General features: G+C 37.3%; 1 protein-coding gene across 1 annotated transcript in view; it reads right to left on the bottom strand.

The window, feature by feature from the left end:
- Nucleotides 1–25,508, bottom strand: part of LOC102979424 (androgen receptor) — a 96,918-nt gene extending 71,410 nt beyond the window's left edge. Inside the window, exons 1-2 of the mRNA XM_055081588.1 lie at nt 25,321–25,508; nt 2,768–2,919 (exon numbers count right to left, since the gene is read on the bottom strand). Coding sequence (XP_054937563.1) covers nt 2,768–2,919; nt 25,321–25,508 — 340 coding nt within the window. The remainder of the gene's footprint in view (nt 1–2,767; nt 2,920–25,320) is intronic.
- Nucleotides 25,509–26,537: the final 1,029 nt, after the last annotated feature.

Here is a 26,537-nt window from a genome sequence, read left to right as displayed (position 1 = left end):
AATCGACTCTGTGCTGAGCCTTGCACCAATGACAGCATTAAAGCTTCATGGTTTATGAACTACCAAAGCTAGAAATGGATTTCTGTCTGACGTGCCAGGCTTTTAAGTCTTGTACCTGTGCCCAGTCCAGAGATTTCTGAAACCATGAATAAAGTGGTAATCAACACTCTGAATACTCCATCTGAGCTTACTGACAATGACAGACAAATGAGGAAGAAAAGATTTGTGCTCCCACTCCCTCCAAGACAGGTGGAATTCCAAGTTTCAACAAGGCAGATTCACAATCACCTTCAGAAAGGCCATTTGGGCAATAAAGACGCATTGTAAAAAAAAAAATCATTAAATGTTCTCTGCAGGTAATAAGACAGACCCTTGCCTTCAAATAGAGATAATAATGGCAGTAAACTCCAGCCACCAAGCTTTACAGATGGGAGGTGAAAGAAAACACCAATAATTTTTTTTTGCTTTGTTTCATGCTTTTTCTTAAACCACATTCTCCTGTCCCTCAAAGAGCTCAGGACTGGAACCTGGGGTTCACATTCCAAAGGAACCAATGGGCTCCATAGTTTTGCAATGAATCCACTGGAGATTTTAATATTTCAAGCAGTTAAGAGCATTTGGCTCCATGAGTTCATAGAGTCTCATTTTCTCAAATAAAATGTCACCAAGTTTCCCTAACAAGTGATTCTAGGGACTGAAGAATTTTGAGACCTTGCTGGATTTCCAAGTGCTCAGTAATATGAGTGATTACCCCTCCCCCCAGCTTCCTTGTTCTCAAATAGTCCAAGATCCACATAATAGCAGAGCTCCTCCAAGGCAGCCCTGCCTGCTGCCCTTCTGCCTTCCTCCCTCCTTCAGCCCTAACTTCCTCAGAAAGCTCCCATGTGGAATAGTTATGACAGAAAAATCTTCCCTTTCACAATATGGTTGATCATTCCCACTGTTTTCCAAAAGCAACAATATCATGACAAAGATTTGTAAAACCCAAAGGCAGCATCAAATACAATCTAATCTATCTGACTATTGAATTTGCTTTTTGCTTGCTTTCTTGAACTCTTTTCCCATCTAATATGGCTGCTATTACTGTGGTGCCTGGGCTTACTGACACATTAGCTCTAGATGGGTGCTGTGGTTCATTCTCTGCTCTACAGATAGGGTCTACCTGATGACAGGGTATGGGGAAGAGACAGGTTCTCACTGGAGAAGTTGGGGTGATTTGAAGTCTTTGGAGCTACTCCTCATTTCCTTTTCTGACAGCCATTCTTTTGTGAGTACTCTTAAGAAAGGAAGACACTGCTCTCTGTCTCTTTCCAAACTGCCTACGCCTAGGCACTGGTGCCCTGGACTTCATACTGTCCAGTGTAAGCAGTAGCAATGCACCACTCAAGGTTATGGGTGGAACATGCAGCATATTTTCATTAATACTAAATGCTATCTGTCTCCTTGTTGCCTGGGGGACTGGAAGAAAACAAAATAGCTTTCCATTTTATAGGTATTCCTGCCATCTGGCTAAAATGGTGAAAAGATAATCATCATTCCAATTGGCTATCAATAGGGAGGCCAGTTAAAGGGCACACACTTTCTACCTTTTCTCTAGACGCCAAGAACTCTATGGTGCTTCTGCTGTCCTCTGATGGGTGTCATCATATTCCTGCTGAAAGGTGTGGCCTATATACCTGCCACTTTCAAGACTGTCCTCAGGGATTGTAGCCTTTATATAAGGAAAAACTGTCTGTTTTGATTCTGACTTGGAACTCAAAACTTCTAGGCCAGTGAGAAGGAAGAAAAAGGTCTTGGCAGGAAGTACTTCCTTTGTGGAAAGTGGGGGCAGGAGTAAATAGTGGTGTTTAGTAACTGGGTCTTCTCCCAGAGCAGAGCATCTCTGTCTAGAAACTGTTCATCAGCGTCCCTTTGAGAAGAAAGCCCTTAGTACAGGATGTGGAATAAAGTGGATGGGTAGGAGGCTTAAGCCCTGGGAGATTGGGAAGGAAGGAGGCACTAGTATATATAGGAGGTCTGGAAGTGTGAGTTCCTGCTGTAAGATGCAGCCTGAGCATCTCTGGGGGCTAAGCAGACATTAATTGTTTTAAGCTAAATAATACTAAGGAGCCAGGGTTTGAGCCCACTTAGCCAAATATAAGATGCAACTTAGCTTACGGTTCTGGACCAATGGATAGGGCCTGAGGGCAAGTCTCTGGAGAGAATAAAAATGTTTCATCACTTTGGGTCCTTATCTACCTAGGAGCTATTAATGCAAAGAGGCCCCAAGGATGCAGCAGCAGGAGGGAGCAGGTGCATAGACTGATGGTCTGCTGAACAGTGAGAACCCTTCCTTTCTGGGGCCGAGGCCAGAAAGCCTTCACGAAGGAACAGTTTCGTATTCACCACAGAGAACAGGCTGGGGATTCGGTTGGGGTTTCTCCACTTCTTTTTTCCCTCACTAGGCAGGAGAATGGAACGCAAGCAAGGAGGAAATTAAATCTTTTCAAGTCATTAATTTTTCTTTCGTTCCTAGGACCCACCAAGCTCCAAGCACCAGCTGGGACCACCTTCATTGCCTACATTGCCTATACTACCAAGGCTGCCAAAGCCAGGGGACCAGCAAGTATGAAAACTGACTTTTTTTAAGGCTCTTAGGTTCTTTGAACCAGCGCTGCCAGTTACCTTGTCTCAGAGATGATAAAATCCTGGGTCCTGATAGACTGGTGTCTCTTTTTAGAAGATAAAGGAGAAAGGGAAACAGAAGTTAGTGTCCAAGACCCTTTACCTTCAGCGGCTCTTTTAAAGAAGACTTTGCAGCTTCCACAAGTGAGAGCTCCATAGTGACAGCCAGAAGCTTCATCCCCACAAATCAGGCAGGTCTTCTGGGGTGGAAAGTAATAGTCGATGGGCAGAACATGGTCCCTGGTAGTCTCCAAACTGAAAAGACCCAAGAGGAACAATGCAACACATGTCAGTACTTGACAGAAACAGGAGGGTAGAAGCCTGAAGTCTTCAGCAGTAAAGTACACATGTAAATTATTATTTATTGCTTAACTGAGTCAGGGTGAAGCTGAATTTTCCTTGGACTTCTCCTAGGGATTATGTTTGTAGGGTTTCCTGTCATGTGGACAGAGCCCTTTTGGATCCTGTGAAAGGATGTGAGAAGTTCTCTGGAATCAGCCAATCTCATGGGCTATGTCTACATGAGGGAAGGATGAAGGCAGAAACCTGAGGTTAAGGTCTTTAACTTAAGTTGGTGGTCAGGAAACAATTTCAGAGTAACTAAATGGTATGAACTCAATGCTAAGACCTTACCTTATCCAAAGGGAGACTTATGGCAAAACCAGACTAAGCATCAAAGCACTTTGATGTGCTTTGCTCTAGTTCTCTGAGCCTCACCCTCATCTGTAAGTAGGAATAATTATCACCCATCTTACTGAGCTACTTGTGTGAGTGGAGGTATGAATTAAACAAAAGTATAAAAAGCTCTTGAAATGAATACAGAAGTGAGGGATAATGATTAGTATTATATACCAGTCTTCTTTGGTCTTTTGTCCATTCCCTCACTTTCTTTAGGAGTCTATCTAGATCACATGTAAATCCCCCACCCACATTCTATAACATAAAGTAGCAGAATCCCTATGCCAGATTTTATTGTGAAATGATACACAATGATGCTGGAAATCCTTCAGGCAACCATCTCAACACTTAGCCATTAGAATACTCAGGTTCCTTGGGCTAGGACAGAGCTTCACAAGTCACCTAGTTTAACTGCCTATCTCCAAGAGGATCTGTGTCTGTGTCCTTCCAAGTGGACTGAAGGAGAGGGCCAGAAAGCCAATCCTAAAACCTTAATGGAAAGGTAGCTCTTAGTCTCCTATGGTAATTAATTCAAATTTAAACAAATGGAACATGGTTCGTACTACCCAAAGGTCAACTTTTTTCTCTTCTATGCCCTATGTCTAATCATTAAACAAAACCTAAGTGACTTCTTGGGTAAATCTGCCACAGACAGGTGACAACTGCATATTCTCTCATCCACAGGAATGCAGCCACCATTTTTATGAATACTGCTTTCCTACTAAGCAAAGAAGGAAGGAAAATAAGCCTGTTCACTGTGCTGGGTGATTTCAACTCCTCAAAACACTTTTGTGAGACATTTTTTCTCATTATTATATAAGATGAAGAAAGTCAGACTCAGAGAAGAAAAGCTCAAAACTATTTGACCCAAGCCCAGGACTCTCTAACTCCAAATCTAACACAATTTCCATTACCCTATTGTCTTCTCAGTACTCACCTTCACTTTCTACCCATGGCTTTGGTTATCATACTCAGCACAGTCATCAGAATCCCAAAAGAGCATGAAAGGTTATCCTCCACTCAATGCTCAGTGAGCAGCCCTGGCAGGGCAAGAGCAAAGAAGGCTTTCACTCAGGCTACACTTGACAAGCACTTTATCTCTAAGACACAAATATTAGCTTTTATTCACATCCCAAGTACAACAGAAAGCACTCAGAAAGTTCGGCTCATATGCAAACCCAGCAGCCGATTATGGCAGCCTATCTCTTCTCCCCATAATCCTTCCCTTTCCTACCTTAACTGGAAAGCCAGCAGGAGTCTGTCCACCAAACCAAGACTAGGAGGGCCACAAGTTCCACAGGAAAGAGCTCACTTTCCATAAACAAATGGGCCAAAAGCTAAGAATGTAATTCCTTTGGATAAAAATGTCATTTCCTTGGGTAAAAATTGTGCCCCCGTCCTCATTCATGAAACAAGGAGAAGACGCAGAGGGTTTTTGCTGTTGTTTATTTCTTTGTTTTTAAGTGTCTTCATCTTCTTCTTACATTTTACGACTTCTGTAACTAATACAGTTAAAATCTAAAGGACATGTATTAAGGCACTTTATGTGCCTAGCTATTTCATATATATCATCTCATTTAATCTTTATAACAACCCTGCCAGGTAGCTCTGTATCATCCCTATATTGTAGGAGACGAAGCTGATGCTCAGGAAAATTAAGTAAACTTGTTCAAGGTCACTCGTCTAGTAAGTGGAAATGCCAGGTTACCATCCGAGGTAAGTCTGACTACAAAGTGTGGATTTGTAACCAATGGCTAACCATATTATGAGACTGAAGGTCTAGATTAGATAGGTTGATTCAACTCAACTCCTAGCACCTGGCCCTATGGAGCAGGTACAGGGCTAAGTACTGGGGATATAATGATGATCAAGATATTATCCTTGCCTCTAAGCAACTTGCTATTTAGTAGAGAAGAAAGACAGGAAGCAAAGAACTGTAAAATAACATAGTAGATGATATAATAAAGTAGAGTACATATTGCTACAAATGAGAAAGTACCTCAAAGACAGAAATGCATTTTGAAAGGTATAAAGGTATATATGTGTATATATGACTGAGATGATGATGGTAATGACAGCAATTATTATTATATGATTGAAGAGTAAATATTAGATAAACAAAATGAGAACCTGCATAAAGTAAATAAGTGGTCTTTTTGGAAAGAGCCTTTAAAAATAGCAATTTTCATCCATACTAAAATTTAAAATACAACACAAATTATTTAAAAGAATCTAATTAATCAAATATATAATCAATACTTAAAGACTGAAGAAAGTCATCATTTTATTTATTAGATATGAATTTAATAAAATACACCTCACACAAAAATAGCTAAAAAGGAGGTGAAAGAGTAGGAGAAATAATGAAGGCAATTTTAGAATTTGAATTTTTCCTAATTACAACCCACTTTGGCTAGAGGGCTGAGATATTTCCTGACCTTACTAGGCCAGTCTCTGCCTACCTCCTCCCTCATCTCTCTGGCAAAATGATTTGGACAGGATTCCCACTGACCCTGGCCTAGTGTGAACAAAGGGCACATTGCAGTGACTCATGGACTGATTGATCTTCTAGCACTGGAAATGAGAATTACAACTGCAGTCTCTCTCCCAGGTTTGTATTCTAGAGAAACTTGTGCACATTTATACCAGGAAGCATATGCAGAAATGGACATACCAGCTTTGTTTATGGAAGCAGAAATGATAAACATCCACTGAGAGGAGAAAGGATAAATAAATTATATCATACTCATTCAATAAAGTGCAATTCAGCAATGACAAGGAATAGAATATATCTGCAAATAGGTGAATCTCACAAGCCAACGTTGCATAAAAGACAATTCATAATAGCATACATACAATATGATTCCATTACACAGAGTTTGAAAAGAAGCAAAAGTTAAACAATATGTAATTTGGGAATATATATGTGAAAAGACATAAAAATGCCAGGGAGTGATAAACCCCAAATATAGGACAGTGGTTATCCCTGAGGGGAGGCTGTGGGGTAATGATATAAGGAAGGGAGATACAAACTGATTTATGCATTAATTTAAAAATATTTATTAAGCACCTGCTACATATCTGGCACCATTCTAGGTCCTGGGGTTAGTTAAACTAGTGAACAAAAAATAGTGTTAATGTTCTCGTTCCTTAATCAGGGTTCATGAGTGTTTGTTTTATTATTATGCTGTATAAGTAACTTGCATGTTACATGTATTTTGTATGGTTATAACAGAACACAATAAAAAAATTAAAAGAAAAACCTCAGGAGTTTCTAACATCTCCCTACATAAAATTCTAACTGCAAGCACAGCGAGGTTTGCTTTGAGAATAAGTAAGTGCAGAATTTGCATGCAACATTGTGTTTTTTACCACCTCCCCTGTGTTATGTGCTCACTTATTATCCCAATGCTGGGCATTCAGTTTTATGAAGTCTGAAGCAAAAGCCCTGTCACATAGCATGGAAGTTTTCCAAACAAGAACATGACTTGCTATTCTCCAATGGTTTCACAATTAATTAAATGAAAGTGGTTTACTAGAAGCTATAGGCTTACAAACGCCAGCTCAACCATGGGGAAGTTGGGTTCAGAAACCCTTGGCACCTGAGAGCTGTAATCTCAGTCTCTCTCTCTCTCTCTCTCTCTCTCTCTCTCTCTCTCTCTCTCCCCTGATCTCTCTCTGTCTCCCTCTCTTTCTCTGTCTTTCTTTCTCTATTTCTCTGTCTCTCAGACTTGAGGATACTTTAGATACCTTAAGGGGTCTGGCTAATTTAAGCAAGTCCCTCAGTGATTGTGGAACCAGGATGAAATGTAAAAGTCACAGACCAGTTTTCCCTGTTTGGGAGAGAATGTAAACTCAGCAGGGCTTTTAAGTCAGCCAGACCTGGGTTAATATCTTGCCTCCACCGCTGAACCTTGGGCCCAGTAATTAGGCTCTCTGAGATCAACTTGCCTCGTCTGGAGAGTGGGGATATTTTCTACCCTTGAGGGCTTTTGTGAGAACTACATTGAATGACAAATGTTAAGCCCTTCCCTCTATGCCTGCCACATGGTAGCTGCATTATAAGTCTAGGATGTCATTACCTTTTGTCTTACCATAAAAAAGGGAAATGTCTTATAGTCTTAAAATAAAAAAGACCATTCTTCTTGGCTATACAGTATTCTTAGGGAAAGGTAAATATAGGTGGAGAGAGAAGGAAAAAAGCTAGATGTGTAAAAGTATAACATTTTTATACATACCTCTGTACTTTTCAAACAAGAAGGGATTTAGGAAACCACCAAACATCTTTACAGCGCATCATATTTTTCCTGATGTTGAGTAATTTAAAACATATTTTTATTAATCACATTGTGGAATATAATGAAGACTTTACATGAATTTTTAAGATAAAAATCAAAGAGTTCAAAGTTATTTTCTCCTAATAGATTGCTTGTGCCTACTTCTTTGGGGGTATAAAGGATATTTCAGTAGAAAAATTGGCAAAGTAATGACATAAGACTTGTAGCAAATTTTCCCCTGACAGCCTGAGATTCTAAATTTGATAACTGTCTGTCCAAGAAGACAATCATGTTTTCTTTTAAAAGTATTACCCGAGCTTATGTCATATCTCTCCAATTCTCTTTAATGACACCTTTTGTTGAAGTGGGAAGGTATACAGGTACAACATCTGGTTTTCATGGTCATCTCTGCCACTTTCTAACAGAATGACCTTGAACAACTCATTTTGCTTAAATTTCTTCACATGCAAAATGCATAAAGAAATATAGAACTCACAAGACTGCTATGAAGATTCAGTGAGATTCTGGAGGTAAAGCAGCTCACACCATTGCTGAGAAGTAAGTTGGGATTTTGAGATAGATGGCCTTGAATCCATGGAAAGTATTACCATCTTAACAATACTAAATCTTCTCACATCAGGACCCAACTCCACACACCAGCTAGTCAGCACCAGCACCAGACTCCTGGGGTCACAGAGGCAGCTGCACAAGGGTCCAGCCCTCCCCATCCACAGACCAGCACCAGGCCTGGGACCCAACAGGATCTGAAGCCAGCTATACCAGGGCCAAGCCCCCCCAACCAGGGGGCTGGCATCAGCCCCCAGGAACCCTTGGGCCACACAGCCAGCTGAGTCAGGACCCAGCCCCACCCACCATCAAGCCAGCAGCCACTTCACAAGGGAGGGCCTGGCAGCCAACCAGGCTGGGAACCAACCCCACCTACCAGCATTCCCACAGTAGTCAGCCCTGCCACAAAAGAAGGGCACATGCATGTACAAGGGGGCACCATCAGAGCATATATCCCTGGTGAAAAGAGGGCAGTGTGCTGCTGGGCCTCACAGAACATCCTCTATATAACATCATTTCTCCAAGACTGTGAAACATAACTGATCTGCCTAATAAGTAGAAATAAAAACAGAAAATTAGGCAAAATGAGGAGACAGAGGACTATATTCCAAACAAAGGAACAGGACAAAACCTCAGAAAATGAACTAAATGAAATGGAGATATGCAATATATCCAATAAAGAGTTCAAGTTAATAATCATAAGGGTGCTCAATGAACTTGGGAGAAGAATGGATGAACAGAATTTTAACAAGGAGATAGAAAGTATAAGAACCAAACAGAGCTGAAGAATACAATAATTGAAATAAAAAATATACTAGAAGGAATCAACCATAGATATGGTGATACAGAGGAATGGATCAGCAAACTGGAATACAGAGTAGTGGAAATCACCCAGGCTGAAGAGAAAAAAATAATTTAAATGAGAACAGTTTAAGAGACATATGGGACAACATCAAGTGTACTACCATTCACATTATAGGGATCCCAGAAGGAGAAGACAGAGGGAAAGGGGCAGATAACTTATTTGAAGAAATAATACCTGAAAACTTCCCTAACCAGGGAAAAGAAACAGACATCAAGGTCCATAAAGCACAAAGAGTCCCAAACAAGATGAACCCCAAAGGTCCACACAAAGACAGACAAATAAAATGGTAATAGTTAAAGAGAATCTTTAAAGCAGCAAGAGAAATAAACAATTAGAAAGACTAACAAGACTATCAGCTCACTTTTCAGCAGGAAATTTGCAGGTCAGAAGGGAATGGCAAGATATATTAAAAGTGATGAAAGGGAAAAACATACAACAAAGAATATTCTCCCCAACAAGGTTATCATTCAGATTTAAAGGAGAGATAAAGAGTTTCACTAACAAAAAGAAGTGAAAAGAGTTTACTACCACTAAATCCACACTGAAAGAAAAGACCATTACTAGAAATATGAAAAGTATGTGATAAAATATTTCATTGATAAAGGCAAAGATACAGTGAAGGTAATAATTAACCACATATAAAACTGGTACCAACGTTAAAAGACAAAAGTAGTAAAATCATCTATATCTATCCACAATAGGTAGTTAAAGATTACACAAAACAAAAAGATGTAAAATATGATATCAAAAACATCAAATGTTGGGGGGGTGATAAAAATATAGGGTTGTTAGAATGCATTCAAACTTAAGAGATGATCAACATCAAATCGTTATCATTATATATATATATATATAAAAAACATAAGGTACACATGCAAAAAAGAGAAATTCAAACATAACACTAAAGAAAGTCATCAAATCAAAAAGGAAGAGAGAGGAAGAAGAAAAAAGTGCAAAAACCACCAAAAATAATTAACAAAAGGGCAATGAGTAAATAATTACTTTAAATGTAAATGGACTACATGCTCCAGTCAAAAGACATAGAGAGAATGAATACATTAAAAAAAACATAAGACCCATATATATGCTGCCTACAGTAGACTCACTTCAGATTGAAAGACACACACAGACTGGACGTGAAGGGACAGAAAAAGGTATTCCATGCAAATGAAATGAAAAGAAAGCTAAAGTACCAATACTTATATCAAACAAAATAGTTATTTAAAAAATATAACAAGAGACGACTAAGAACATTAAATAATGATAAAGGGATTAATTGAACAATAAAATATAACGATAGCAAATATATATGCACCCAACATAAGAGTTGGGTGCATATATACATATGCACATACATAAAGCAAATATTAACAACCATAAAGGGAAAAACTGATAGTAACACAATAATAGTAGAGGGCTTTGACACCCCATGTATATCAATGAAAATATCATCCAGACAGAAAATCAGTAAGGAAATACAGGTCTGAAAGTACACATTAGATCAGATGGACTTAATAGATCTATATAGAACATTTCATCCAAAAGCAGTAGAATACACTTTCTTTTTAAGGGTACATGGAACATTCTCCAGGATAGATCACATGCTAGGCCACAAAACAAGCTCAATAAATTACAAAGACTGAAATCATATCAAGAATCTTTTCTGACCACAACAGAATGAGGCTAGAAATCAACAACAAAAAAAAAACTGGAAAAAACACAAACACATGGAGGCTAAAAATATGCTATTAAACAAGCAAAGGGTCACTGAAGAAATCAAAGAGGAAATAAAAAATACCTGTAGAAAAATGAAAATGAAAACAAAATGATCCAAGATCAACAGGATGCAGCAAAAGCATTTTGTTGAGGAATTTTTATAGTGATAGAGATAGAAGCCTACCTCACAAAAACAAGAAAAATATCAAATAAACAACCAAAACTTATACCTAAAAGTCCTAGAAAAGGAAGAACAAACAAAACCCAAAATTAATAGAAGGAAAGAAATAATAAAGAACAGAACAGAAATAAATAAATAGAGATAAAAAGACAATAGAAAATATCAATGAAAGAAAGAAATGGCTCTTTGAAAAGATAAATAAATTTGATAAACCTTTAGACAGACTCATCAAAAAAGAAGTAGAGAGGACTCACATAAATAAAATCAGAAGTGAAAGAAAAGTTACAACTGACACAACAAAAATACAAAGTATAATGAAAGATTACTATGTATACTTATACAAAAATAAAATGGACAACCTAGAAAAAAATGGATAGGTTCCTAGAAACATATAATCTCCCAAGACTGAATAATGAAGAAATAGAAAATACGAAGAGACAAATTAACAATAATAAAGTTGAATCAGTAATACAAAAATCCTAACAAAGAAAAGTCCAGGACCAGATGGCTTCACAGGTGAATTCTTCAAAACAGTTGAAGAAGATTTAACATCTATCCTTCTGAAACTATTCAAAAAAAAATGAGGAGCAAGGAATGATTCCAAACTCATCGTATGAGGCCAGCATCACCTGGATACGAAAACCAGACAAAGATATCACAAAAGAAGAAAATTACCTGCCAATATCACTGATGAACATAAATGGAAGAATACTCGATAAAATATTAGCAAACAAAATTCAAGTATACATCAAAAGGATCATACACAATAATTAAATGAGGGAATTCCCTCCCTGGTGGTCCAGTGGTTAGGACTCCATGCTCTCACTGCCAAGGGCTCAGGTTCAATCCCTGGTCAGGGAACCAAAATCCCACAAGCTGTGTGGCATGGCCAAAAAAAAAAAAAAAAAAAAAAGATCAAGTGAGATTTATCCCAGGATACAGGATGGTTTGGTATCTGCAAATCAATCATTGTGATACACCACTTCAGAAATTGAAGGAAAAAACATCATATGCTACTCTCAATAGATGTAGAGAGAGCATTTGACCAAATTCAACAACCATTTATGATAAAAAAAAGTGGATCTAGAGGGAACATACCTCAACATAATAAAGGCCATATATGACAAACCTACAGCCAACATAATACTCAATGGTGAAAAGCTAAAATATTTTCCTCTAAGATTAGGGACAAAACAAGGATGCCCACTCTTTCCTCTTTTATTCAACATAGTACTGGAATCCTAGCCTCTGCAATCAGGTAAGAAAAATGGGTAAAAAATACTCTAAATTGGAAAAGCAAGAAATAAAGCAGTCAGTGTTTGCAGATAACATGACACTATATATAAAAAGTCCTAAATATTCCATACACACAAACAAAACACTTAGAATTAACACTAAATTCGGTAAAGTGGCAGGATAAAAAATTATAATACAGAAATTTGTTGTATTTCCATAAGCTAATAACAAACTATCTGAAAGAGAAATAATAAAATAAAACAATCCAATCTATAATTACATTAAAAATAATAAAATATCTAGGAATAATTTTAACCAAGGCTGAAAGATCTGTATACTGAAAACTAAAAGATACTGATGAAATAAGTTGAAGTCAACACAAATGGAAAGATATACCGTGCTCAGGAATTGGAAGAATTAATATTGTTAAAATGACCATACTCCCAAGGCAATATACAATTTCAAAACAATCCCTGTCAAAATACCAATGGCATTTTACACAGAACTAGAAAATATAATTCTAAAATTTCTATGGAAACATAAAAGACCCTACATAGCCAAAACAGTTTTGGGAAAGAGCAACAAAGATGTAGATATCATGCTCTGTAATTTCAAACTATACTCCAAAGCTACAGTAATCAAAACAGTATGGTATTGGATCAGTGAAACAGAATAGAGAGCCCACAAATACACCCACACTTCTATGGTCAATTAATGGAGGCAAAGGAGGCAAGATTATACAATGGGGAAAAGATAGCCTCTTCAATAAACAGTGTTGGGGAAACTGGATAGCTATAGGCAAAAAAATCAAATTGGACTACATTCTCACACCATATTCAAAATTAAACTCAAAATGGATTAAAGACTTAAATGTAAGGTGTGAAATAACAAAATCCTACATGAAAACAGGCAGTATGCTCTTTGACATCAGTCTTAACATTATATTTTTTATATATCTCTTCAAGTATGAGAAACAAAAGCAAAAATAAACAAATGGGAACAAATGGTACTACATCAAACTAAAGAGCTTTTGCACATCGACTGAAACTATCAAAAAAATGAAAAGGTAGCTTATTGAGTGAAAGAAAATATTTGCAAATGATATGTCTGACAAGGCATTAATATCCAAAACATACAAAGAACTCACACAACTCAACATAAAAAGAAACCACAACCCAATTAAAAATGGGCAGAAGACGTGAGTAGACAATTTTCCAGAGAAGACAAACAGATTGCCAACTGTCACAGGAAAAGATGCTCAGCATCACTAATCATCAGGGAAATGCAAATCAAAATCACAATGAGATACCACCTCACACCTGTCAGAATGGCTACCATCAAAAAGACAACAAAAAACAACTGTTGGCAAGGATGTGGAGGAAAGAGACTCCTTGTGCACTGTTGGTGGGAAGGTATTTTGGTGCAGCCGCTAGGCAAAACAATGCGGAGGTTCATCAAAAAATTAAAAATAGAACTGCCATCCAATCCAGCAATTCATTTCTGGATATTTACCCAAAGAAAACAAAAATACCAATTCAAAAAGATATATGTACCCTATGTTCATTGCAGCATTATTTACTATAGTCAAGATATGGAAGTAATCTAAGTACACATCCATAGATGAATGGATAAAGAATATATTGTATACAACCACACACACCACAGTGGAATATTACTCAGCCATTAAAAAATGAAATCTTGCTATTCCTGACAGCATGAATGGATCTAGAGGGTATTATGCTATGTGAAATAAGTCAGATAGAGAAAGACAAATTCTGCTTGTTTTCACTTATATGTGGAATATAAAACACAATAAAGGGACTTCCTTGGTGGTCCAGTGGGTACGACTCCATGCTCCCAAGGCAGGGGGCCTGGGATCAATCCCTGGTCAATGAAGTAGATCCCACATGCATGCTGCAACTAAGAGTTCACATGCCACAACTAAGAGTCCACGTGCCACAAGTAAGAAGTCTGCATGCTGCAACTAAGAAGCCAGTATGCCACAACTAAAAATCCCATGTGCCGCAACTAAGATTCAGTGCAGTCAAAATAAATAAATAAATAAATATTAAAAATAAATTAAAAAAACTTAGAAAAAGAGTGTAGTCCTTGGTTATAAAAATAAATAAATAAAAAACAAGAAAAACAGACAATAAAAACAAAACAAAAAATGACTTATGGGCTTCCCTGGTGGCGCAGCGGTTGCGCGTCCGCCTGCCGATGCAGGGGAACCGGGTTCGCGCCCCTGTCCGGGAAGATCCCACATGCCGCGAAGCGTCCGGAGCCTGTGCTCCGCAACGGGAGAGGCCACAACAGTGAGAGGCCTGCGTACCACAAAAAAAAAAAAAAAAAAAAAAAAAAAAATGACTTATAAAGAGAAGAAATGGGTGGTTCCCAGATGAACGGGTGTTGGGGGATGAGGGGAAAGGTGAAGGGGTTGAGAGGATCCAAACCTCCAGTAATCTGATAAATAAGTCACAACAATGTAATATGCCGTATAAATAATTTAACAATTTTGTATGGGACAGATGGTTACTAGACATCATGGTGATCATTTCACAATATATACTAATGTCAAATCATTATGTAATACACTTGAAACTATATTAACTATATTTTAATAAAAAATAAAATAAAACATTAAATCTTCAGATCAATGAAAATAGAATATTATTAAATTGATTTATACCTTAAATTTATTTCCATAGTGTTTTATAGTTTTTTTGTAATTGAAGTATAGTTGATTTACAATATCATATTACTTTCATCTGCACAGCACAGTGATTTAGTATTTTTGAAAGTTATTCTCTGTTATAGGTTATTACAAGGTAATGGCTATAATTTGCTGTGCTTTACAAATCCTTGTTGCTTATCTACTAAACATAGTAGTTTGTATTAGTTAATCACATGCTACTCATTTGTCCCTCCCCTCTTTGGTAACCACTCTTTTGTTTTCTAAACCTGTGAGTCTGTTTCTGTTTTGCATATACATTCATTTATATTATGTTTTAGATTCCATATATAAGTGATATCATACAGTATTTGTCTTCCTTTGTCTGACTTATTTCACTAAGCGTGATGTGTTCTAGGTCCATTCATGTTGCTGCAAATGGCAGAATTTCATTCTTTTTTATTGCTGAATAATATTCCTGTGTGTGTGTGTGTGTGTGTGTGTGTGTGTGTGTATCACATCTTCTTAATCCAACCGTCTATTGATGGGCACTTGGGTTGCTTCCATGTTTTGGCTATTGTAAATAGTGATGCTATGAACAGTGGGATGCATGCCCCTTTTCAAATAAGTTTTTTCATTTTTTCTGGATATATACCCAGGAGTGGAATTTCTGGATCATGTGGTAGTTCTATTTTTAGATTTTTTAGGAAATTCCACACTGTTTTCCATAGGGGCAGCACCAATTTACATTCCCACCAACAGTGTACAGGGTTCCTTTTTCTCCCCATCCTTTCCAACATTTGTTATTTGTAGGCTTTTAGATGAATGGCCATTCTGATAGGTCTGAGGTGATATCTCATTGTTGTTCTGATATGCATTCCTTTAATAATTAACTATTTTGAGCAGATTTTCATGTGTCTGTTAGCCATCTGTATTTCTTCTTTGGAAGAATGTCTATTCAGGTCTTTTTTGCATTTGTTATTGGGTTGTTTGTTTGATATTTAGTTGTATGAGCTGTTTATTTACTTTGGATATTAACCCCTTGCTGGTCACATCATTTGTAAATATTGTCTCGCAGTCCGTAGGTTGTCTTTTTGTTTTGTTGACGGTTTCCCTTGCTGGGCAAAAGCTTTTAAGTTTAATTAGGTCCCATTTGTTTATTTTTGCTTTTGTTTCTTTTGCCTGAGGAGACCAATCCAAAAAGACATTGCTGTGATTTATGTCAAAGAGTGTTCTGCTTATGTTCACTTCTAGGACTTTTATGATTTTCATTTTTACATTTAGGTCTTTAGATTTTGATTTTATTTTTGCATATAATGTGAAGGAATGTTCGAATCTCATTATTTTACATGTGGCTGTCAGGTTTTCCCAGCACCACTTGCTGCAGAGATAATCTTTACTTCATTCTATATTCTTGTCTTCTTTGTCATAGATTAATTGACCATAGATGTTTGGGTCTTTTTCTGGGTTCTCTATTCTGTTCCATTTATCTACATGTCTGTTTTTGTGCTGGTACCATGATGTTCTGATTACTGTAGCTTTGTAATATAGTCTGAAGTCTGAGCGGGTAATACCTCCAGCCTTGCTCTTTTTTCTCAAGGTTGCTTTGGCAATTTGGGGACTTTGTGGTTCCATATGAATTTTAGAATGATTTATTCCAGTTCTGTGAAAAATTTCATGGGTACTTTGATAGGATTGCATTAAATCTGTAGATTGCTTAGGATAGTCTGGACATTTTAACAATATTAATTCTTCCAATCGAAGAGCACAGGATATTTTTTTCATTTTTTTGTATAATCTTCAATTTCCTTCATCAATGTTTTATAGTTTTCACAGTATAGTTCCTTCACCTACTTGGTTATGTTTATTCCTAGGTATATTTTTCTTTTGATGCAATTTTAAATGAGATTTTTAAAAATTCTGTTATTTCATTATTAGCATATAGAAATCCAACAGATTTCTGTATATTAATCTTGTATACTGGAAACTTACTGAATTAATTTCTTGGTTCTAACAGTTTTGAGCTGGAGACTTTATGGTTCCATATATAAAGTATCATGTCATTTGCAAATGGTGACAATTTCACCCTTCCAATTTGGATAACTTTTATTTCTTTTTTTTTGTTCTGATTGCTGTGGCTAGGACTTCCAATATGATGTTAAATAGAAGGGACAAGACTGGGCATCCTTGTCTTGTTCCTGAATAAGCAGGAAGGCTTTCAGCTTTTCACCACTGAATATAATGTTGGTTGTGGGACTGTTGTAAATGGCATTTATTATGTTGAGATATTTTCCCTCTATACACACTTTGATTAGAGTTTTCATCATGAATGGATGTTGAATTTTTTCAAATGCTTTTCCTGCATCTATTGAGATGATCATGTGATTTTTATTCCTCCTTTTGTTTTGCTAATATTAATGATTGATTCATGAATGCTGAACTATCCTTGCATTCCTGGAATAAATCCAACTTGATCATGGTGTATGATCCTTTTTATATATTGTTGGATTCAGTTTGCTAATATTTTGTTGAGGATTTTTACATCTATATTCATCAAAGAATTGACCAATAATATTCTTTTTTGTAGTCTCTGTGTCTGTTTTTGGTATTAGTGTAAAGGTGTCCTCCTAGAGTGAATTTTGGTGTCTTTCATCCTCTTCAATTTTTTGGAATAGTGTGAGAAGAACTGGCATTAATTCTTCCTTATATGTTTGTAAGAATTCACCCATGAAGACCTCCAGTCCTGATTTTGTTTGCTGGGAGGTTTTTTGCTTTTATTAACAAATTTAATTTCACTTCTAGTCATTGGTCTGTTCAAGCTGTTGTTTCTTCTTGATTCATTCTTGGCAGGTTGTATCTTTCTAGCAATTTGTCATCTTGAATAAAGAGGCTTTTCTTTCTTCCTTTACAATCTGGATCATTTTTACTTTGTTTCTTGTCTAGTTTCCCTGGCTAGAACCTCCAATACAATGGTGAATAGAAATGATGACAGCGGACATCCTTGTCTCATTTTTGATCTTACAGGGAAAGCTTTCATTCTTTCACTCTTAAGTATGATGTTAGCTGTGGGTTTTTCATATATATCCATTATCAGTTTGAGTAAGTTCTCTCCTTTTCCTGGTTTGTTGACTGTTTTAATCATGAGAGAGTGTTAGAGATTTTGCCAATGCTTTTCTGCATATATTGAGATGATCATGATGCCTTTATTCTCTTAAATATGGTGTGTTATATTTATTAGCCGATTTTCCAACCTTCCCTTCCTGAGATAAATCCCAATTTTACATTCTTGATATAAATCCTACTTGGTCATTATAATCCTTTTTATTTGTTGCTGGTTTGCTATTATTTTGTTGAAGATTTTTTTAAAATCTATATTGAGAACGGATATTGGTCTCCAGTTTTTTGTTTGTTTTTGTGTATGTGTGTGTGTGTGTGTGTGTGTGTGTGTGTGTGTGTGTGTGTGTGTGTGTGATATCTTTGGTTTTGGAGAACCACAAAATTTGGGGGGAAGTGCTTTCACTTCTATTTTTTGGAAGAGTTTGTGAAAGACTGGTATTAATTCTTCTTAAAACATTTGATAGAATTCACCAGTGAAAACATCTGGATCTCAGTTTCTCTTTATGGGAAGTTTCTTTATTAGTAATTCACTCTATTTACTTGTTATAGAACTATTCAGATTTTCTAATTCCTCCTGAGTCAGTTTGGATAGTTTGTGTCTTCCTGGGTATTTTCTGTTTCATCTAGGTTATGTAATTTTTTGGCATACAGTTGTTCATAGCATTCCCCTTAAATCCTTTTTATTTTTTAAGGTAGGTAGTGATGTCTCCACTTTCATTGCCAATTTTGTAATGTGAGTTCTCTTTTTTTCTCATAGTTAACATAACAGTTTATCAATTTTGTTGCTCTTTCAAAGAACCAACTTTTTATTCATTGATTCTATTGATTTTTTCTATCCTATATTTCATTTATTTCCACTTTAATCTTTATTAATCTTTCTTCCTACTTTCTTTGTTCTTATTTTGCTCTTCTTTTTTCTAGTTTCCTAAAGTGAAAGGTTAAGCTATTAAGATTTTTATTCCTTGTTAATGTAGGTGTCTTAGTCTGTTCTAGCTACTATAACAAAATACCTCAGATTGGGTGGTTTATAAACAAAAGAAATTTATTCCTCACAGTTCGGGAGGTGGGAAATGTGATATCAGGAGGCCAGCATTATCAGATGTATGCCCTCTTCCAGTTTGCAGACTTCTTATTGTATTCTTACATGGCAGAAGGGCAAGCAAACTCTCTGGGCCTCTTTTATAAGAGCACTAATTCCACTCATGAGGGTGCCACACTCATATTCTCAGTACCTCCCAAAGGCCTTGACTCCTAATACCATCATATTGGGCATTAGGATTTCAACATATGAATTTAGGTGGGGATACAAATATTCAGACCATAGAAATAGGCATTTATCGCTATAAATTTCCCTTTAAGTACTGCTTTAGCATAGCTGTATCCCCTAGGCTTTGTTATGTTACAATTTTGTTTTTATTCATCTCAAGTATTTTCTTATTTCTCATGTGATTTTTTTTTGTTTGACCCACTGTTTATTAAGGAGTGTGTTTAATTCTATACATTTGCAAATTTCACAAATTCTGTTATTGATTTCTAGTTACTTCCATTGTGATCAGAGAACATACAACAGTTTTACTTGAATAAATTTTCCTCAGATTTGTTGCAAGCCTTTATTTCCTTTCTAGAGATCTGGAAAAGTTAATTTTCACAATTTTTGCTAGTGTGTTTGTTGATTTTAAGAAAGGGTAGATTTATGGCAGTATTCACTTTACCATTCTAGAAGCCTTGTTTTCCAAGTCAGGTTATATTTTGTATGATACAAGAATCAGCCCTCCTCCAATACACACACACTAATCCCCATCATACAGCATGAAGGGGAGAAGAGGTTGCTCATACTCTTCATTCATCCATTCAAAAATTCATACTATTCATACATTATGAAGAGACAGCTCTGCTATATGGTGGTTATGTAAAGATTAGGAAGACATAGCCCTTATCCTCTAAGAGCTTCCATGGGCTCATTTTGGGTTATGATAAGTGCCTGAATGGTTAATGCAAGGTATAGAAAGAGAAGTACTGTAAAAGGGGCCAAGATGGTGATTACTATAGAAACAGAAAATCGTGTGTGTTGTCTGAGGGGTTTAGGGAGTAAAGCTCACCATGTACTAAATCCTATTACTAACCAAACTAGGTGTTTTACATACTTGTCAAACATTTAGAATAGGTCAGATGCCCAGGTCTCTAATGCATACTCAAGTCTAAAACCTGACATTAAGAGATTGCTTTGCACAATACATGATGATTAATAGAAAAATACATGTCACTATGCATCAGGCAGTTATAGGCCTACTGCTGATTTCCATTTTCCTGCAGTTTTTATCACTGACAAACATGCTAAAAGAGCAAGACTTTTATCAGTGTGCCCCACCAAAATGACAGCTGTCCTTTTCCCCTGAAATCACTCTCAGAAATGGGTCTGAACAGTGTATCCTTACTACAGTCATGTCCTTGTATCTCCCAAGCCACACCTGCTGTATTCTGTGAGCCAAAATGTTTCCAATGGCTTCTGAGCCATCAGAGCCAATTGGTCACATAAGAACTAGCCAGATTCCTTTCTGCAGTGTCATCAAATCTGAGGACTGAGAGCCGTTTCCACATTCTTTGTTTCCGGAATCCATTGCCAAGAAAGCAGGAAATAAGAAAACGACTTGATTTTAATTTACTTGTTAAATATTATTGGACCAATATTTTCCTCATATCCTCCATTGGAAATCTGATACTAAAAAGACTATTTACTGAGAACATACTATCTGTTAAGCACTGTTGACAGTGCATAATCCTTACAACTACTACTGCAGGTACGTAGAATATCTCTATTTTACAATGAAGAGCCAGAGGCATTGAACAATTTCTTCAAGATCACACAGCTAGTAAAGTAGGAGAGTCAGGACTTGAATGCATATCTGGCTAACTCCAAAACCTATGCTTTGTCCACCACGCTATCTATACAATGACCAACATTAAACAGTCACTCAGCTATACTCCAGAACCCTTTGAAAAGATGGTAATAGCATTAAACAGTATAGCAGCCCCCAAAATGGATTTCATCCATTATGGAACTACCCTGTTTTGCTAGAAAGAAATCATCAAATATTTATTGAGTGCCCTACTAGGTAGTAAGCACTGTGAGAGGCACTTAGAATACATTAAAGACTCAAAGATACAAATATTGCTGTCTCCTATCCTAAGTCTGAGAAGATTTACTGTCATACAGAGCAAAGGTTACAGCACCAATTTTACAAATAAGGCAAATGAAGCTCAGAGTAAATGGTGTTTTCTAGTAAGTTGCATTGTCACAAGAAAAAAAAAAAGAAAGGCTTTGGGGGTAGAGAGACTTGGGTTTGAATCCCACTATTACTGATCACTAGCCATGTGATGTTGGCCATAAGATGAACCTCCCTACCACCAGTTTCATTATCTACAAAGTGGGGAAAATAATATACCAGCCTCAAAGGAGTTTTGTGACAAATGCATCAGATAATATACAGAAAAAGGCCTGGCACACTTAAAATAAATGATCATTTATCCCCGATTTCCTCATGCCATCCCAACTTGTCCTTGGGACTAGAGTCCAAGGCATCTGACTCCCAGTCCAGTGAGCTCTGAAATACACCATACTGCTTCCTCCTCTGTCAGACACTACTGGTTAAGGCAGAAAGCAGCAGCCACTGCTATCCTTTTTGCAAAATTTGTGAAAGCACTGAAAAAACCAACTTTAAAGCCTTTTTGTGACTTTGTCTGAGGCAGGGAAAACACAATGTAGCTTAAGAAATGTGAAAATGTTCAGCAAAGTGTCTGAGGGCTTCAGAAACCCAAAGAAGGAAGATAGCAACATGAGAGCAGACACAACATGGGTAGGAATGAAATGCTGATGAGATTCCAAGCTCAGTCCACAACCAGGAAATCCAAGGTTAGACATTTCATGTTGGTCTAAAGAACCTACAGGATCTAGGAAAACAGCCTCATTGAGACACTCACCAGAAAAAAGGGCTTACCCTGCTCTCTTAAACACACAAACAGCAAGGCCTGCCCCAAGGCAAAACAAGGCCAGGTATTAACTTGACACTTGGGAAAGTGCTTTGATCCCCAGCATAAAATACTGATTATGATTGTTGGGAGAGGGGGTCATTGGCAGAGAATAAAAATCCCCTTACCCCATCTCATCCCAACATATGGCACAATAGTAACAGCTAACATTTACTGGGTACTTATATGTCCCAGCTACCATACTGCACTCTATATACCTTAACCTCATTTAATCTTTACAACAAATATAAGATTATCCCCATTTTATAGAAGAGAACATTGAAGTCCAGCAACCTTAAGCATTCTGTCCAAGATCCATAGACAGTAAATGACGGCTGCAAGATTTAAAATTAGGTCACTCTAACTCCAAGATCAATTATTAGACCATAGTTTCTCACAGGGGATGGTAGTCACCAATGATTCAACCCAGAAAACTATAAGTCATCTTGGACTTAATGTAATAAATTTCCTCAATGTATCCCATGTACCATCACTATCCAGTCAATCAGTGACTACTGTCTGTTAATTTTACTACCTAAATCGTACCCCCACACACATACACACACAACCTTACCTTCAAAATAACTGCAACTCTCTTATTCACATCTTTCTGCCTCCTGTCTGATCCTCTCCAATCCACAAATTACACTGGATCCCAGAGGAATCCTATCTAAAATATTTGTTTCTGTAACTCCTCTCCTTAAGAGCTCTCAGAACTCCCCATGGTTTATAGCAGTGGCCTAATTCACTGATGGATCATAATCCCCTGAAGAGCTACTTAGCAATACAATTGACCCTCCATATCTGCGGGTTCTGCATCCACAGATTTGACCAAGCGCAGCTCAAAAATATTCGTTAAACAAATTCCAGAAAGTTCCAAAAAGCAAAACTTGAATTTGCTGCACGATGGAAATTATTTACAAAGAATTTACAGTGTATGTACAACAATTTACATAGCTTGTACTTTGCATTAGGTATTATAAGTAATCTAGAGGTGATTTAAAGTATACTGGAGGATGTGCATAGGTTATATGCAAACACTACACCACTTTATATAAGGGACTTGAGCATCTGTGGATTTTGGTATCCACAGGAGTCTTGGAACCATTTCCCTGTGGATAGTGAGAGGCAACTGTACAGAGATCTGATCCCACCTCTACTTAGCCCAGAGTCTTCTGAATCTGAAGCTACAGGTAAGACATGAGGATCTGTAATTTTATTAAATGTCTAAGCAATCTCCTTGGGCAGGCATTGGAAACCACTTATCCTACAGGATACAAATTCAAAGCACTAGCTTGGTATTCAAGGCTAATTTCTAGCTCTTTCTTTCACCACTTCCACAACCTTTTCCAAATGACCTTCCAGCAGTACTACCCTATTTCAGTTATCCAGTCTAACCCAGCTGTTTAACACCCCTGTGTCTTTGCTTACATTGCCATTCCCTCCAATTGGAATGACCTCATCCTGCCCCCATCCGTCTCCCTGGCTGCATCTCAGGTCTCAGCTCAAGAGGCCATCACCTACTCCATGAAGCCCTTCATGACTCTGCATCCCTTACATAGAATATGATCAGGTCCCCAACTTGTACAATTTTCTTTCAGAGCACCTATAATGTTTTATACCACAAATTATCCACTTATGTATGTTGTTCCCATCCATCATATGGCCTTCATTGATGAATTTCCAGTGTCTAGCCCAAACACTGCCAGAGAACTTTCTAATCAACTCTCCTCCCTCTTTCTTTTCTCCTCCACTTATTCTTAAGCCAAATAACTTGAAAACCATCAATGTTGCCTTTCAAATAGCATGTTAATTTGAAGGCCAAGATGGACTCTGAACAACTTTTGAGTTCTAATTAAGACACGGTTAACCTATATCAGATGAATGAAAAGCTCTTTAAAAAAATACCAGATTTCACAATATCAATTTTTTTTCCGAGAAAAAAATAATTATCAGTTTTTTATTCTCAATGGAAAAACAGCAAAATCACAAATTGGAGCCATGGAGGTAAAATACAGATGAAATTGAAAACATTCTCTTGTCCCGATCTCCCCTTTCCGAATGCCGCTTTACCATGGGAATTATTTTACTGGGGCAAATGTAAGATCAAATACTGTATCTTTGATCAATTTGGAGTCTCTTACATCTGTAAAAAGGGGAATAAAAAATTGCCCTTGAATAAAAAGTTGATAAACAAAAAAATAGCAAAATCCTTTAACAAAACTGTAAAGCTCTAAAGACATACATATAAATTTATATTTTACTAATAAAAGATAGTAAGGGGTTTAAAAAAGAAAAAAAGATGGCTAGAAACTGGTGCCAAACCAAAGTAAAGGATTAAGTTTCTGGTGCTTTTTCTAAACTCCTGTCCTAAAAGTAGTGTTTTTCAATATTTTTCAAAAGATTACTGCGAATTCACTCTATCATCCCAATTCATCTCTCCCTCTCCCTGTTTCTCTCCACTCCCCATAAACAAAAGGGAAGAAGAGTTCTGCCCAGCACCACTTGGTGGCCTTAGGAGGTGTCAAGGGCTCCTTGCTACACTCAGTTTTAACAAATATAAACAAGGAACAAGATCATTCTGCAGTTGTGTTTTAAGTCGCAGGTGTGCAACCTGACTTCATGAATTAAACCTCTTATGATAAATAACAGAATTAAGTCATAATTTAAAAAATAATATTTACTTAAAAGCAAAAAGGGAAAAAGAAAAGCTTCAAAACCAAAGTGTGATACCCTGTTAAGTATGTCTAATGTGCATTCAAAGTATTGGAAAGCAGGCAATTTTACCGAAGGGCAATGTCACTAGGACGCGTGGAATATAATTATGAAAGAAAGTTTTAAAACATAAAGGTGCTCATGGAAAAGAGTAAAGAGAGGAAACAAAGGCAAGGACACAGAAAAATGAGCAGGTGCTTTGAGAGTAAGGCTCTGAGAAATGACTTGGACACTGGCCCCAGGGCTGAGGCGGATGTCTGGCCAACAGTCTGGGGTCCAAGGGAGAAGAATACGATTGGCAGGGTTTGAGAAGGGGGCACCGCTGCAGCCTCCAAACAAGTCTCTAGTCCTCACTCCTACGTGGATGTGCTTTCCAGACTTCAACAAGGTTTCCTGAGGAGGACTTGCTCTCCGCCATGTAGTAACGATACAGAAAACCTAAGAGAATAGCACCTACGATGGGGAAGATCCAATATGACCAGTAGCTTTTGCACGTATTGTTTTTCAGAGGGTCCTTGCTACCACTTCCAGGTTTAAGGTCATTCGGATGCACATCACCAATATAGTACTGTTTGAGCATTTCTCTGGCATCAGAGGAGTGGCCTACATCTTCAAAACTTTCAGTTGCATCTCCACCAGCTTTTTCCGGCAGAACCTCTTCTCTGCTAGGATGCTCTTCACCACTATCCCGGTTTCCGCTGCCAACTTCCTGCAGGTAGACCTTGCGCTCAGCCCTCCCACAATATCAATTTGATCACAATACTGCTCACATCCTGGCCACAAGTTCTTCCTCATATCTAATCCAAATCCCTCAGATTATTTTTTTCCTTTGTCCTCAATAGAAATAGAGAATAATTGTTACATAATCTTAGCTTGCCTTATTCTCTTTCTATATTACAGGTAAACACAAGTTGAACAAAATGTAATCTAGGATAAAACCTGAGGAAGAAAATGTGTCATTCTTGGCATCTTTTTGAACTAGGTAAAAGTGAAGTGGTAAAGAGTTGATGGAACTGTCATTGTTAGATAAATGTAGATAAACATTTCAACTTGATGAACAAGCTCTTTCCATTCTGCAGAGTGATCATGTGGTCTCTGACACACTACCTTCCTAGTTCCCCTTTGTCATTATGATGAAAAGACAAGAGTCAGCCAGACAGAGCCTGCTTCCCCTTATCCCTGGCCACTATCTACTTTCCTCCACTGTTTCTGCTCTGGAATCTGCCTCAGTATAATAGGATAGGAGTTAGGAGCCTGAGATTCCATTATAAATTCTGATACTAACTTGCTGCATGACCTTGGACCAGTTATCCTTTTTCCTAATTCTCAGTTTTCTCATCTTATAAAACCTATATTTGCAGAGCATTTTAAGGTCATAAAGCAGGCATATGAATTTATCTCATGGTATCTGCATAGCCACTCTGTGAGGAAAACGGATGAGTTAAGGGATGTTTGGGGAGGTTAAGAAACTTGTCTAAAGTGGAACAGCTAGAAAGTAGCAGCGTTGTAATTTGAACTCTGGTGTTAATTCCTAATCCAACACTCTTTCTAATATACCAAATTGTCTTCAGAGATCTATAAAACAAGGGGTTGGATTAGAGATTTTTAACAACAATTATATGTATAGCATTTAATAAATTTAAAAATACCTTCATATTCATTATCATCCATTTTGTCAATAAAAATGTATTCAGCACCTACCAGGCACAATCTGAGTAGGGATATAGTGATGATCAAGTCAGACAAAGTCACTGACTACCTTTAGAAGGCTTCCATTTTAGGAGAGGTGCATGAAACAAGTATATAAAGAATCAAAAAATAATT

The sequence above is a fragment of the Physeter macrocephalus genome, chromosome 21 (genome assembly GCF_002837175.3).
Source record: "Physeter macrocephalus isolate SW-GA chromosome 21, ASM283717v5, whole genome shotgun sequence".
Taxonomy (NCBI): Eukaryota; Metazoa; Chordata; class Mammalia; order Artiodactyla; family Physeteridae; genus Physeter; species Physeter macrocephalus.
The sequence above is the reverse complement of the archived record's forward strand: the minus strand, read 5'-3'. Positions and strand labels throughout refer to the sequence as shown.